At 40.3% G+C, this 15,292-nt stretch overlaps 1 protein-coding gene across 1 annotated transcript; it reads left to right on the top strand.

Annotated features, from left to right (window-relative positions):
- Positions 1 to 9,455: 9,455 nt before the first annotated feature.
- Positions 9,456 to 12,556, top strand: LOC104416366 (MDIS1-interacting receptor like kinase 2). Its single transcript, XM_039314253.1, has 5 exons — positions 9,456 to 10,328; positions 10,423 to 10,764; positions 10,856 to 10,864; positions 11,932 to 12,067; positions 12,153 to 12,556. Exons 1-5 carry the CDS (start codon positions 9,456 to 9,458, stop codon positions 12,554 to 12,556), a joined length of 1,764 nt encoding a protein of 587 aa, XP_039170187.1.
- Positions 12,557 to 15,292: the final 2,736 nt, after the last annotated feature.

Below are 15,292 nucleotides of genomic sequence, written 5' to 3'. Positions count from 1 at the left end.
ACATAAGTAAATTCAATGAAGTGTCAAACAAAGAATATATATATGAGTAGAGATAAAGAATATAGCCTTGTTATTAAGTCCTGGGACAACATCCACATTAACTATGTTCAAATTAAATCCAATTTTTTCTATTCTACCTAAACCTAAACTAAACTAAACCATAGTGCTATGAAATGAATCCTGTGCCTATGCGGCTACATGAACTAAGAAATTAAGTCACCAATCACATCAATACATTCAAAATCACGCCCAATATACAACCTGCACCATTGTTCGGTATGCAAATAACCCATTTCCCCCATCCAAATTATTTTCAACCATGCCAAATTGACTAGGAATGAATTACATGCTTTGTGTACAAGCTTAAATTATACTCAAATGGGACCAAAACTTTCGCATAACAAGCCCAGTGTCTCCAATCCGCAACATTCTAAGTGCAAAACCAACAATTCATCTAAACATTCGACATAAAAGCATGCCAACATTGCCAGGAAATCGACATGCTAATATTTCAACGCGAGTAATTAAGCCAACACCTAAACAGGGTTTGACCCAAACGCCCAAAAGAACAGTGACCCACAACGTTCAGTATGAAAATAGAAGCAACAACCTTGAGTTTCACATGAAAATAACGACTAAGCATACTAAAACGACCAGAAAATGAAACTTGGCACAGAAAATAATATAGCTAATATGTTGACAAAGCCTTTGCCTATTACCAAATTCAAGCATTGCTTGGATTTAGTTAATGTTTGTTGCAATTGAGTTTTACTATAATGGGAGGAGAAGATTTTTTGTTGCTTTTGTAGACTTCAAGCCAAGGTGAAGATTTGTTGAGTAGGTCTTGAATTTTTTATGGACATGGGCCAATGTTAGGCTTGGGGAAATATAAATATTGTTTTTCTCAAGTTATTAGGTTAAGAAGTTGAGACCGAAAATGTTTTTGTTTATTAGAGTCACATTTTGTAGTCCTTGAAATTCTATAGTGGATTTTGCTTTTCCTCTCCCCATGATTTTTCCCGAAGAGTTTCCACACAAATTTGTTGTTTTTTTTTTTTAATTCTTCTCAGCTTCAATTTCGATATAGCTTTCACATATGCCATAACAATTTTCTTTCCTAGATTCATCACAAGACCCATGCCATCAGCTATAATATTCGACCATTGCCGTTCGCCAGACATTAGCCCCTTTACTACGACTTACTGGAATGGATGGAAACTGAAAATATGAAGTAAGACCACCATGTGGAGATAAACTAGAATTATTTACGAACAATCTGTAAATGTAACATCAACTCCAGCTAAGCTCTCACCAGTAGCCATCATTTATAGGCATTAGAACATAAAACACAAAAATAATGAACCTAGAGTTTAGAAACAGATTTAGCTATTGAAAAATCACTGGGACTCAAAAGTAAATCGGTATACTTTCAGATTACACGAAAAACACGGTTAACTTGCACTAAATTCTGATAAACATTTCATTGAATAGGTGATGGGTGTCACAACCGAATGATCTAGATACAGCGACTCAATTCCATGTTGATACCAAAACGGCACAATAAGCTCGAAACACTTATAGAAACTCGTTTTCATAGATCTAAACATAATCGGTACCAAAACTCACAGGCCCATATTTCATAGATCTTTCTTTCCGAAGAGAGATCGTTTCTCACCCCCGAGAAATGCCATCTCTCCAGCGTCTAAACCAAACTCCCCCCAGTAAGAAAAAATCCGGCGTTCGCCCCCTCTCTCCTCAAAACCGATTCCTCCTCTCTATGTTGGTCACCCTCCCGAACGATTTCTAGTGTTTATGGACAGAGGAATTGATCACCGCCTCCTCCACCTGCTGCCCTGTCCCTTGGCCGTGTCCGCGTGCTCTGCTCTTCCCCCTCGTGTTTCAGACGTGATGGATTGAGCTTTAGAGATTGAAGTTCAGGCTCGATGGGTCTTGGTTTTATTTAATAGAAAAGCTTATGATCCTCGAGAGCAAGTGTGTTATTTTAAGATATTTGATCTTTATTCAATGTCTCATTTCTCTTTCGCTTTTTTCATCAAGCATATTGAAAACAAGATATAAGCTCAAAAAACTATAAATGAGTTATATGAATTTTCAAATTTTGTAAAGTATATTGTATTAAATTTACAGTATGATAATTTTAATCAAGTTAGTTATAATTGAATTTTTCACTTGTTTAAGTATAAAAATAAGACTATTGATATTTAAAAAGTACACTACAAATAAGTTTTATCAATTTTATCTCTTCTTTACTAAATCCATTAAATTATCTTTACTAATTTTCGTAAATCTCCAATTTTTCCTCAATTTAAATGAATATTTGAGCTTTAGTCTTCATGTGATTCTTATAATTAAAAAATCCAGTGTCTTATCTCTTACTTTGCAGTAAAAATGTATAGTTAATTTCATATATATTGGGTGAATTCCATTTTCTAGGGAAAAAATGGCATCCACAGTAAGATGACGGCCAATTGAATATTTATGAAAAGATTTAAAATTCAATTGACTATGAGACTGTGGGTAATACGTTTGAAATTTGTTTTGCACTTGTCCCAAAAGTATTTTTATTAATTTGTGCTGGATGAAGAGCTTATAAACTTGGACTTACTCCATCATCAGCAATTTGATGAGACGTCCTAGTTTGATGAGGAATGTGAACATGGCGCCTTAAGTAATATTTTGGCGCATGACATTGTAAACTCCTAAAGTCCTATGATCCTCCATAACAAGTAGGTTATCAATGTGGTATCGCTAATTTTTCTTAGCTATTCTCTATTATGCCATTGAGTTGTTGGTTTCTAGATTCTGCTTTTTGGTCATTCAGGCTCCAAACCAGGTTATTAGGGGACATCCAAGCTTGTTGCACCTTGTTCTTCGTTCGTAGTAAATTGGATAAAATTTGCACTGACGTGCCATTAAGTAGTGGTGGTTGTATCTTTTAGTGTCGCGTGTGATTCCCTCTCATTCTCTGCTGCAACTGATAGTAAGATAGATTTTCAGGTGTAGAGACGAATATAGAGACGCAATCACAGGAGAAGAAGTCGCAGCAAAAGCTGGGGACGAAATGATCGCAACAGGTACGGAGACAGGGAAAGGAGTTACTGTCATTGGAGCAGGAGCTATAGCAAAAGTCCAAATCGTCGTGGAGACTAAAAGGCGCCCAAATATGATCACGAGAATTGAAAACTCTTCATAAAAGTTAGGGGTGATCGGTTCCCGGTTCGGTCCGGTTCCACCCAAGAACCGGGAACCGGACCGGGAGGACCAGTTCCCACTTTTCTGGACCGTGGACCGGACCGGCTGGTCTTGGAACCGAGAACCGGACCGACCAACCGGTCCGGTCCGGTCCGGTCCGGTTCCAATGAATCATCACTTGTTTCATTTCATAAACCTCATAGGATTGCCCCCGAATCAATGAATCAATTGGCAATTAAAATTTTCACAACTTGTGGAGAAAGAGAAAATGTACCAATTTTGACGATGGAAAGGCATTTGAGTGTTGAGCAAAGCTGAAGGCAAGGTTGTGAGAGGGGAAGGTGTCGACGTCAAGGCTTAAGCAACTTGATCGAAGCTAGGCATGAGGCGAGGCTGCGACTTACTGCTACATGCTTCGCATGACCTATCAGCAGATTCATTTAGAGACTAAACAACCAAGCAAACTCCAATGAGACCGCCACACCTATATCAAGTGAGATCATACTGAAATAAACGCTACAAAAAGACAGAGATCTAAAACCGACGAAAGTGAAGCCGAGAAACGCACCTATGTGGAGGCAAACGTCACTCCAAAGAGTAGGAATGCACAGATCTCAAGCAAAGCATAAGAGGAAGAGAGCCAAGCGTAAATGCGCAGATCTCAGGCGAAGCAAAGGAGGAAGAGAGCCAAGCGTCAGAGCGAGCGAGGCGTCAAGGCGAGGCACTCGCCAAGCATTAGAGCGAGCGAGGCGTCGGGGCGAGGAGCTCGAAGAAGGAAGAGAGCCGAGTGTCCGAGCAAGCGCGGTATGAGGCGAGACCTCGCGGATAGGTGCTTGGAGGAGGAAGAGAGCCGAGCGTCAGAGTGAGCGAGGAGTGAAGCGAGGCATCGGGGCAAGGCGCTCGGAGGAGGGAGAGAGCCCAGCATTCGAGGGAGCAAGGTGTGAGGCGAGACGTTGCGGCGAGGCACTCGGAAGAGGAAGAGAGCTGAGCGTCCGAGGGAGCGAGGTGTGAGGCGAGACGTTGCGACGAGGCACTCAGAGGAAGAGAGCCGAGCATCGGCACGAGTGAGGCGTGACGTGAGGCGTTGGGGTGAGGCGTCGAGCGAGAGGGGAGGGGTCACGGTTTTGAGAGGGAAAGGCAAAGTGAGAATTGCCGCCGAATTGGATTGCAAAATTTGGGAAAATGGAAGTTGATGTGATGGGTACTGTAGATTAGAGTAGAAACTAAATAAAAGAAAGAGTGGGGTTAGGCTTACGAGAGGGAAAGGGAAAAGTGAGAGCTGAAAAATTTGGAAAAGAAAATATGATGTGATGGTTACTGTAGATAGGTTCAGAAACTACAAAAAGGGGGAGGGATTCGCTTAAGAGTTACAAGAGGAAAAATAAATATGGTGATGGGTACTGCTGATTAGTTTAGAAATTAAAAATAAATAAATATATATAAATGGTCGGTCCGGTCGGTCCGGTTCCGATCCCAAAACCGGGAACCGGACCAACCGGTCACCGGTTCCAAAAATAGGAACCTGAGACCGGACCGAGACCCTCTAGAACCGCCCAAAACCGACCCGGTCCGGTCCGTCCGGCCGGTTCCCCGGTTCGGGCGGTTTCCGTTGCACACCCCTAATAAAAGTATAGTGTATTCTAAAACTTTCAAAAAGTACTATTAAATCATAAAAATTGTCATACTAGTCCAATCAAATTCTTCTGTTAATTGCACTTATTATAATTTTAGTATTCGATTGTATTTTCGTGATAAATTTTAGGACTCGTTTCTATTATACTTTTTGAAATTTTTGAAAATTAAATTACACTTTTTCAATAAATTTTAAGATCTTCGGTGCCTTTATCCTTTTAAAAAATAAAAATTTGGCCGTGCTCTCGGTGCCAGTTGGCTAGATCATTGGCTGTCGTTTTTGCAAGAACGGGTCAACTGGGGCAAGATTTTGCTTCATTAATGCCGAGTGAATAGCCTTCCCTTTTGTGCGCTTAAAATTGCAGAATGTGTGGCGCAACCTACGATTTGATCCCGTGGAAAGTTGAGTGTTCACATAGGTCACGCAAGATCATGACTTTTACATCACTTTCCTAAAAGAAATCTTTGCCAAAGTCTTTGGATTTCATTTAACGAGTGGGACTCAATTCTGAAATAGAAACTGATCAAGTTAGAAAATTCACCAACGAAGACTACAAAATAAAAAATTCCAAAGTCTTAAAGGAACCAAAAATTCGTTTAGTCAGGTTTCGTATGCTATCTACAACCTAACCTTTTTAAGCATCGCCCACTGCCTCAGGAAAAGAAAGACCAACTTACGAGAACCAAAAGAGAAGAAGGAGAAGAATCGATGGATACTTCACTAGAATTCAAAAGGGTCATTAGCCTGACGCATGTGATTCCCTCCCATTCTCTACTGCAACTGATAGACAGATTGATTTTTAGGTGTAGAGATGAATATAGAGACCGCAATCACAGGAGGAGAAGTCGCCGCAGGGGACGATATGATTGCGACAAGTACAGAGACAGGGAAAGGAGTTACCATTACCGGAGTAGGAGCCATAGCAAAAGTCCAAATTGTCGTAGAGACTAAAGCGTGCCCAAGTATAATGATAGAATCAAAAACTTATCACAAATTGCAATTGAATTTTAAAAATTTTCAAAAAGCATAATTAAGCCATAAAAGTTATCATACTAGTCTCATCAAATATTTCCGTTGATTGCACTTATATAAATTTTAGGACATGATTGTTCTTTTGTGACAAATTTTAAGACTTATTTATATTTTCTTGATAAGTTTTAAGATTTTATTATACTTTTTAAAATTTTTAATATTAAATTACACTTTTTAAATAAATTTTAAGATCTTCGTGCCTTTATCCTTTTTTGTTGACCGTGCTCTCGTTTCCACAAGAACGGGTCAACCGCGGGGGGAGGGGGCGGGGGGGAGAGATTTGGCTTCATTAATGCCGAGTGAGTAGACTTTCCTTTGTGCGCTTAAAATTGCATAATGCGTGGCGCAGGTTACGATTTGATCGCGTGGAAAGTTGAGTGTTCACACAGGTCATCTAAGGCCATGGCTTTTACATCACTTTCCCAAGAGACTGTCCAAGTCTCTGGATTTCTTTTAACGAGGGGAACTCAATTCCGAAATAGAAACTGACCAAGTCAGAAAAGTCACCTACGAAGACTACAAAATAAAAAATTCCAAAGTCTTCAAGGAACCAAAATTCGTTCAGTCAGCTTTTAGATGCTACAGACAAACTTCTTAAGCATCGCTCAGTGCCTCGGGAAAAGAAAAACCAGATGGTCCCCTACGGGGACCGCGCAAATAAACGTACCTTTTCTTAGGGTGCGTTTAGAAAAGTTTTCGGGAAATACAAATGTCGTTGAGTGAAAGGTATTTTTAAAAATGTAATGTGTTTGGTAAGTTGTATTGTAAAAGTCCTTTGTGAATTACCTTTGAGTAAAATAGTATTTGGAAAAAAAGAAGAGTTGGCTAGCCAAGAACAAGAAGTCGCCGGTGAGGAGCAAGCGGTCGACGAAGGGCGGATGGTCTGATGCAGGCCATTCGACGAGAGTCATGGCGACCAGATGGGTCATGCAAAGGTCGCAACCTCTGCGGAGGTCGCTTGAAGGTCATGGCCGATGACCAAATCTGCATCGTGACCTTCGTAGAGGTCATCTCAAGGTCGTGGCCGACGACCCATCTAGTTGCGGCGTGAAGGTCGCGACCTTCGTGGAGGTCGCCTAAAGGTCACGGTTGGTGACCAGATTTGGTAGCGACCAAATCTGCGTTGCGACCTCTGCGGAGGTCGCCTAAAGGTCACGGTCAGCCGACCCATCTAGTCGCAGTGCGAAGTTTGCGGATGGCGACTAGATTTGCGACCAAATAGGTCGCTTGAAGGTCGCGAAGGTCGTGACCTTAGCGGAGGTCACGACCTTAGCGGAGGTTGCCCGAAGGTCACGCCCGGCAGCCACATTTGGTCACGACCTCTGCAGTGACCTCTTGATCGAGAGGTCACGACGTGGCGGGCGTGACGGTTGCCAAAGCAACTACTTGTTCTTCGTCGACAATCACTCGCAAAGAAGAAGATGCATAGTCAAGGCAAAATCGAAAAAAACGAAAAACCAATGAGGACAATTTGGGAAGAATTTTTTATTTTTTATTTTTATTTTAGGCCCTCAGCTCTGCACGCTGAGAAGGGTGGCATTCCCCAAATAGGGTTTGAAATTTTTTTACCAAACACCCATAAATTGGCCCAACGAATTTTGGGTGTTCAAAGTGGCTTTTAAATGCCACTCCCAAACGCATCCTTAGTCTCCAGTGATTAGTTGCCATTTTATTGCATACCCATTACCATGGAAAATGATAGGAAGGTGAGTTTTCACCGCCTATTCAAGCATCGCTCGTTGCCCCAGGGAAAGACAAACCAACTTACCCAAACCAAAACAAGAGAAGGAGAAGAAGAATCTATGGATCCTTAACCAGGAATCAAGAGGGTCATGAGCCTTGTGGCTGCCCTTGCCCTTTTCACTACCTTTGCCATTCCACATCCTGCTCATGCTTCCCCTGTAGAAGCCCAAGCCCTCCTTAAGTGGAAGTCCAGTCTTGGCAACCATTCAAATTCTTCCCTCTCTTCATGGACTCCCTCTCCTCATAATGCCACTGGTTCCAACTCGACTGTGAGTCCATGCGCTTGGTATGACATATCTTGCAATCTGGTGGGGAACATGATCGGAATAAATCTCACTAGCACCCTTGTCGAAGGTACGCTCAACGAATTCCCATTCTCATCTTTGTTTCATCTCATGGACATGGACTTGAGTATAAATAGTCTCTCTGGCTATATTCCACCTCAAATCGGTCTCTTGAGCAATCTCACCTATCTCGACCTCTCTATCAATCAGTTCTTGGGGAAAATTTCGTCGGAGATCAGCCATCTAATGAAACTAACAGTCCCGTACTTGGTTTCCAATGAGTTAAATGGCTCCATTCCCCAAGAAATTGGGTAGTTGCATTTGCTCAATAGATCGCATTGTATTCGAATTAGTTGAATGGACCCATACCTTCATCATTGGGTAATTTGAGCAAATTGGCTACACTGTATGTCTACAACAACTCCCTTTCTAGTTGTATTCCCCCTGAAATGGGAAATATGACAAATCTGGAAGTGCTCCACATGGACACCAACCTCCTAACAAAACCGATTCCTTCCACTTTGGGGAACTTAACCAAATTGACAGAGCTACACCTATTTGCTAATGAGCTTAGTGGTTCCATCCCACTGGAGCTAGGAAATCTCCGCGCTATGCTTGACTTAGCGCTTTGTGAAAACCAGCTCACTAGCACAATTCCTTTTTCTCTGGGTAACTTGACCAACCTGGGATCTTTGTTCCTCTGCCGAAATCACCTTTCTGGTTCAATTCCTAAATCCTTAGGCGATCTAGTAAACTTGGTGGTGTTGGAAATGGATACCAACCAGTTAAACGGCTCGTTACCAAAAAATTTGTGCCGGGGTGGGTTGCTCCAAAACCTTACAGCGAGTCACAATAACTTAACTGGTTCTATTCTTAGAAGCTTGAGAAATTGCACAAGCCTAGTCAGAGTACGCCTACAGGAAAACCAACTCACTGGAAACATATCCAAGACCTTTGGTGTTGACCCCAAATTGGACTTTATCGACATGAGTTTCAACAAGTTCTTTGGAGAAATCTCAACAAATTGGGGAAGTTGCACACGCTTAACTAATCTAAGAATTGATTGAAATAACATCACTGGTAGCTTGCCTCCTGAGATTGGGAACGCGACTCGATTGGGTGAAATTGATCTTTCTTTCAATGGTTTTTTTTGGTGAGGTTCCAAAAGAATTTGGAAAATTGACTTCTTTGGTTAATTTAAATCTAAGCGGGAACCGACTTTCTGGCCAAATAAGTCTCGAGATTGTATCATTACGTGGTCTTCAAAAATTGGATTTGTCCAGGAATAGATTAAGCATGTCTATCCCGCAGACTATAGGGTTTTCTTCAAACTTGGTCTTCTTGTATTTAAGCAATGACTAGTTGAGCCAAAATATTCCAGGGCTATTAGGGATGCTAATTCACCTATCCGAGCTAGACTTGAGTCATAACTTGTTAAGCGGCGGGATCCCAGTTGAATTCAACAAGCTACGAGCCTAGTGAAACTTGACCTTTCACACAATAATCTTTCTGGTCATATATATGAAACTTTCAAGGATATGCAAGGTTTGATGGGGGTGGACATCTCTTACAACAAGTTGGAGGGTCCCATCCCCAACACAATGACATTCCAAAATGCAACAAAAGAATTGTTTCAAGGCAACAATGGATTGTGTGGAAATGTTGAAGGACTTGAGCCCTGTGATCAAGTGGTGGTGGATAGGGAAAGCTCTCTAGTGGGAGGCAGGGTGTTTCTTATTGCATTCCCTCTACTAGGATTAGTCCTGATTATTTTCTTTGGAATATTCTTCATCTTCCGTAGAATGAAGTCCCATCCAATAGTGGAACTAACACCCAAGACAATTGAAGTCTTTTCTCTATCAAAGTACGATGGAATGATTTTATATGAAGACATCGTGGAAGCCACCGGGGCTTTTAATGAGATTTTCTTTATTGGAAGGGGAGGCTATGGAAGTGTCTTCAAGGCTAAATTAAGATCCGACGATATAGTAGCCGTAAAGAAGCTCCATCAAAATGCTGATAGTGGGCAAACAAGTCAAAAGGAGTTTTTGAATGAGATTAGGGCATTGACGGAAATTCGACACCGCAGTATTGTGAAACTTTTGGGCTTTTGTTTGCATCCTCGACACTCATTCTTGGTTTATGAGTACTTTGATAGAGGAAGCTTGTCTACAATCTTGAGCAATGAAGAAGAAGCTAAAGAGTTAGACTGGAACAAGAGGGTGAATATTGTAAAAGGCGTGGCTCATGCTTTATCTTATATGCACCATGATTGTATCCCTCCAATTGTTCATCGAGATATTTCAAGTAAGAACATTATGCTTGATTCGGAGTACGAGGGGCACGTTTCTGACTTTGGCATGGCTAAGCTTCTTAAGCTAGACACATCAAATTGGAGTGCAGTCGTTGGCACATATGGTTACGTAGCTCCAGGTTAATTTCTACCATCAACTCTTGATCCGACGGTTTAACTAAAGCAATGTCTTGTACTAACACTCATATCTCCTTTGTGCATAGCTTGCTCACACAATGAAGGTGACAAAGAAACGTGATGTGTATAGCTTTGGAATATTGGCCCTTGAGGTGATCAAAGGAAGACATCCGGGTGATAGCCTTTCATCTCTATTAGCTCTCGTCGACATGGATATCTCAGTAGTTTTAAAGAATATGTTGGATTCACGCCTGCCAACGCCCGCGCCAGGCATTGAGGATGAACTTCTGACCATCCTAAAGTTTGCAGTCGCTTGCGTATCTGCTAATTCCCAACTCAGGCCGTCGATGGAAATGATTTCTCATGTGCTATCTGCGCGTTCCACCATTTTCAATGGAGTTAAAAAATCACAGGAGCCCACTGATCCTGTGAGAGATGCAACAAATTCCAGCCGTGAGCTGGATAAATTTGTAGAAGATGTCGTCTGATAAACGATTTTGCTCTGTCAATCACATGCAGGAAGGTCTGGTCTCTAATGAAAAACACGTTTAAACTGAATAATTTAGTTTCAAGCTTTTTTCTAATTTATTGTTTCTCTCACTATTTTGTGTACTTTATTTGCATTTTGGAGAAATATTTTGACCGGAAACAAAATTACATGTTTAGCGCGTACCAGCATGAGGATGAGTACTACGTGTCCTTCATGCCCAAGTAAGTATAGAACTGCCTTTTCTTTTGGAAGGAGCAAACCCTGAAGTTACTAGCATCTAGTTTCATTTGTAGAGAGAACAGCTGAACTCGAGATATTTCAAACTATTTATGTATCTAGTCTTACTCAGACTAGTGTCGTCGCAGCAAAAGCTATGTACCCATGTCTAGTTATAGTTAGAAAAAATGACTTTCGTGTCAGTGTAAAGTTGCTTATGTATCTAGTGTTATCATCTCGAGAGCAAAATAGTCGCAATGGAATATTTATATTAAGTCTCTGAAATCTTGTCCTTTGTTACTCCTTTTATAAGGGTCAATGTGGATTTGTGTAGATATAAAATTCTTTGACATGCGGAAGAGTTTCAATCGTGCATCTTTTCAAAGTGCGTTCAATCAGACACTAAACGTTCTAATCGCGGCCATCAACCAATCCTCTGACGTGCAGAAGAGTTTCAATCATGCATCTTTTCAAAGTGCGTTCAATCAGAAACTAAACGTTCTAATCGCAGTCATCAACTATGTTTATTAAATGTTATTAAGTGGTGTAAGAAGACATTACAATACACCCTCTTACGTAAATGCACTTATATGAAAGAAATGACATTGGTTCCAATACCATGTAAAAGTGCTTAAATTACGAAGATCATTGATCATCTTTTTGTCTGGAGTGGAGATATGCTTTGTCTCTGAAAGAATGCAAGTTTTGTTCTGTTACTATCTTATACTTCAAGAGCGTGAAGGCAGACTAGTTTCAAGATAGTCATAATGCTTCTTGCTCCCCAAGTTACTACCTCATAATCATAGTCATAATGTTTCTCTAAAGAAAACTCTTGGCACATGCTCTTTCTTATATGCACCATGATTGTAACCCTCCAATCGCTCATCAGGATATTTCCAGTAACAACATTCTGCTTGATTCTAAGTATGAGGCGCATGTTTCTGACTTCGGCACAGCTAAGCTTCTTAATCTGGATACATCAAATTGGACTGCAGTCGTCGGCACATATGGTAATGTAGCTCCAGGTAAACTCTAAAATCAACTCTTGATATGATGGTTGATCTATAGCAATGTCTTCGTGCTAATACATATATCACCCTCTTTGTGCAGAGCTTGCTTTCACAAGGAAGGTGACAGCGAAATGTGATGTGTATAGCTTTGGAATAGTGGCCATCGAGGTGATCGAAGGAAGACATCTGGGTGAGAGCATTTCATCTCTAGTAGCTCCGGTCGACATGGAGATCTCAGTTGTTTTGAGGAATACATTGAATTCACGCCTGCCAACGCCCACGCCAGGCATTGAGGATAAACTTCTGACCATCTTCAAGCTTGCAGTCGCTTGCTTATCTGCTAATCCCCAACTCAGGCCGTCGATGGACACAATTTCTCAGAGACTATCAGCTTGTTCAACCACTTTCCGTGGCGTTCAATATTTTGAGACAGCCGCCAATCCTGTAAGCGATACAATAGCTTCAAGCCAATTCCCGGATCAATTCATAGAAGATATCATCTGATAAATGATGTTGCTCTGTCTACCACATGCAAGAAGGTGTAAGATCTTTAATGAAAAACAGAGTCGCTTGAAATAATTGATTAAGTCTCAAACTTTTTTCAGTATATTGTTTCCCTCACTTATGTGTTTACTTTATTTGCATTTAGGATAAATATTTTGACCGTCAACCAAAGTTGAGTGTTTCATATCAGCTTGAGGATGCGGTTTATGTTTCGTTCATGCCCAAGTATAGAACTGCCTTTTGCTTTGGAAGAAGCAAAACTACAACATTCTGGCATCTAGTTTCGTTTGCAGAGACAACAACTGAACTCAACTGATATTTCAAACTGTTTCTTTATCAAGTCTTAATCAGACTAGTGTCTTCGGAGTCGATGTATCCATGTCAAGTTAGACTTAGAAAATATAACTTTTGTATCTATGTAAAGTTGATGATGTATCCAGTATTGTTATCTTGAAACCGAAATGTCCATGTAAGGTTGAAATGGAACATTTATATGAAGTCTCTAAACTCTTGATCATTATTAGTCCTTCTATATGTTCGGATTTATATAGATGTAAAATCTACTCACATGCAGAAGAGTTGCAATCATGGATCTTTTCAGAGTGCATTCGATCGTTGTCCCTAATCGTGGCCATCCACCATAATTTTGGGTTTTGTACAATTACTGCAACTGTGTATCATGACAGAGAGGGCAATCAATCAGTTCCTATTCAGAGCGTTCTGTGCATGTTGCCATAGCATGAGTCGTTAACAGAAGTTCAGTAGCTCTTGATTGTCCAAAATAGAGAAATCCGGACTTCATTTTCATCAGAGATTCAAACTTCAAGTGCTCAAATTAGGAAGATCACAGGTCATCGTTTCATCTCAAGAGGAGATTCTCCATGATTTCAGAAAGAATGCAAGTTCTGTTCTGGCACTACCTTTCATTTCAAGAGCGTATAAGGCAGACTACATCTAGCCCTCCAAAATCTTGGTAGTTTTAAATCATGATGGTCTGTTTTTGCTTGGCCTAGCTTCATTGTCAAATACAAGAAGAACTCAATTGGGTTTAGCTCATCATCAAACATCTTTTCTGTTCTTCGAAACAGGGAACTTAGATCTGGAAAACAGCTTTGTGCAAAACATGTAAGAACAATGTCCCCTCATAGACTTCATCCGTGAAACAGTAGACTTAGTCTCTGAGAGCTCAGAGTTTTGTGAATTTGAAAAGGAAACTATAGTAGACCAATGTTTGACCCCATCCTCAATCACTCTTACGTAAAATCCAACATCGTAGAATCAAAGTTTCAGAAAACTTCATTAATGAACGGTACAGACGGAAAACAATGAAGTAACAGCTATTCGAATCAAGGCATAGCGAGACAATGAGTTATGTTCACCCAACCTTCTCGAGTAATTGTGTCAGCTCATCTCAATTCTCGATTCTACCGCTTAGAAGAAAGGCGACAGGAAATATGCAATGTCAAGAAAGAACCTCCCGGTGGGAATTGTCAACACTTTCATTATGCCAAATGGCATATACCAACATGCATTCAACCAGTTAATGCTTGCCAATGCATTTCCATTGTCAAATAGGAAAATCACGGGAAAATAAGATCGAGGAATCCTCGTGAAGCTGGGAAAAAACGACTTCCTGATCAAACGAGAAAAATGGCCAAGTATTCGCAAAGCTTCAAGATAGTGCTAATGCTTCTACCTTCCCTAGCCATTTTCGGTCTGAGTCATTCCAACAAGTGCACTTCCTACTTAATGATGGGCTGGGTCCGCCTCATGGGGCCCAGCACATCTTTAAAGAAAAAGAAATAAAAATTATGCTGGGATGTTTTTTATAGTGAAAAGAGGGAAATGAGCGTTCGCATAAAAAGAGAAATAAAAGAGGGAGAGAGACCAAGGTTGAAAGGAGAAGAGCCAGTTCAAATTTAAAGGTGAAATCTTGTCAGAATCAGCCAAAATTTTAATATGTCGTTCGTGAGATCAATTCATTATTGAGATCCTTCTTTGATTTGTCTTTCAATTTCTCTAGTAGTGATTAGATTTTTCTTACTTCTTTTGTTAATCCAATAATGATATATTGTTGTATTGTTGATGTGTTCATTCTCTAACTATGTGACCAGAGATGAACTATTGTATGTTCTGCTATTCTTGGTGATTAGTGAAAGTTTTGAGTGACATGTAATCTTTTCCACATTGAGCACGTAAAAATTATGCATTGTTTTTGTACTTCGTCATTAAATTTTTATATTAGTTGATTGAGTTTGGAGAAATTATTGATATCGGACAAGTTTTAAGCTCTCAGTGAATATTTGCTTTTCCATCAATTGATATAAATAATCTTTTACATTTATCTAGTGTCATTCCTAGTAAAGCATCGGGTCAAATATGAATGGGTAGAAAATGGATCTAATTCACATTGACCAATATAACACATGTTGACCCATATTTCTGTAACACAATTTTGACAGCTCACACTCAATCCCACTTGGACTTGAATCATACCAAACCAACCCAAGCTCCAATTTTTAGCAATTTTCCACTTCAAATATGCCATTAGATTTTTATTTTTATTTTTTATTTTTATAACAGTGCTCTTGGGGCCATTTGGCTAGATCATTAATTGTCGTTTTTGCAATAACGGTCAACCGCATCAAAATTTCGCTTCATGAATGCCAAGTGAGAAGACTTTCCTTCTGCGCTTTGAATTCAAAATTTTGTGCAGCACAAATTAGGGGCTAATCT

The sequence above is a fragment of the Eucalyptus grandis genome, chromosome 6 (genome assembly GCF_016545825.1).
Source record: "Eucalyptus grandis isolate ANBG69807.140 chromosome 6, ASM1654582v1, whole genome shotgun sequence".
NCBI lineage: Eukaryota > Viridiplantae > Streptophyta > Magnoliopsida > Myrtales > Myrtaceae > Eucalyptus > Eucalyptus grandis.
This window is presented reverse-complemented; position numbering and strand designations above follow the sequence as displayed.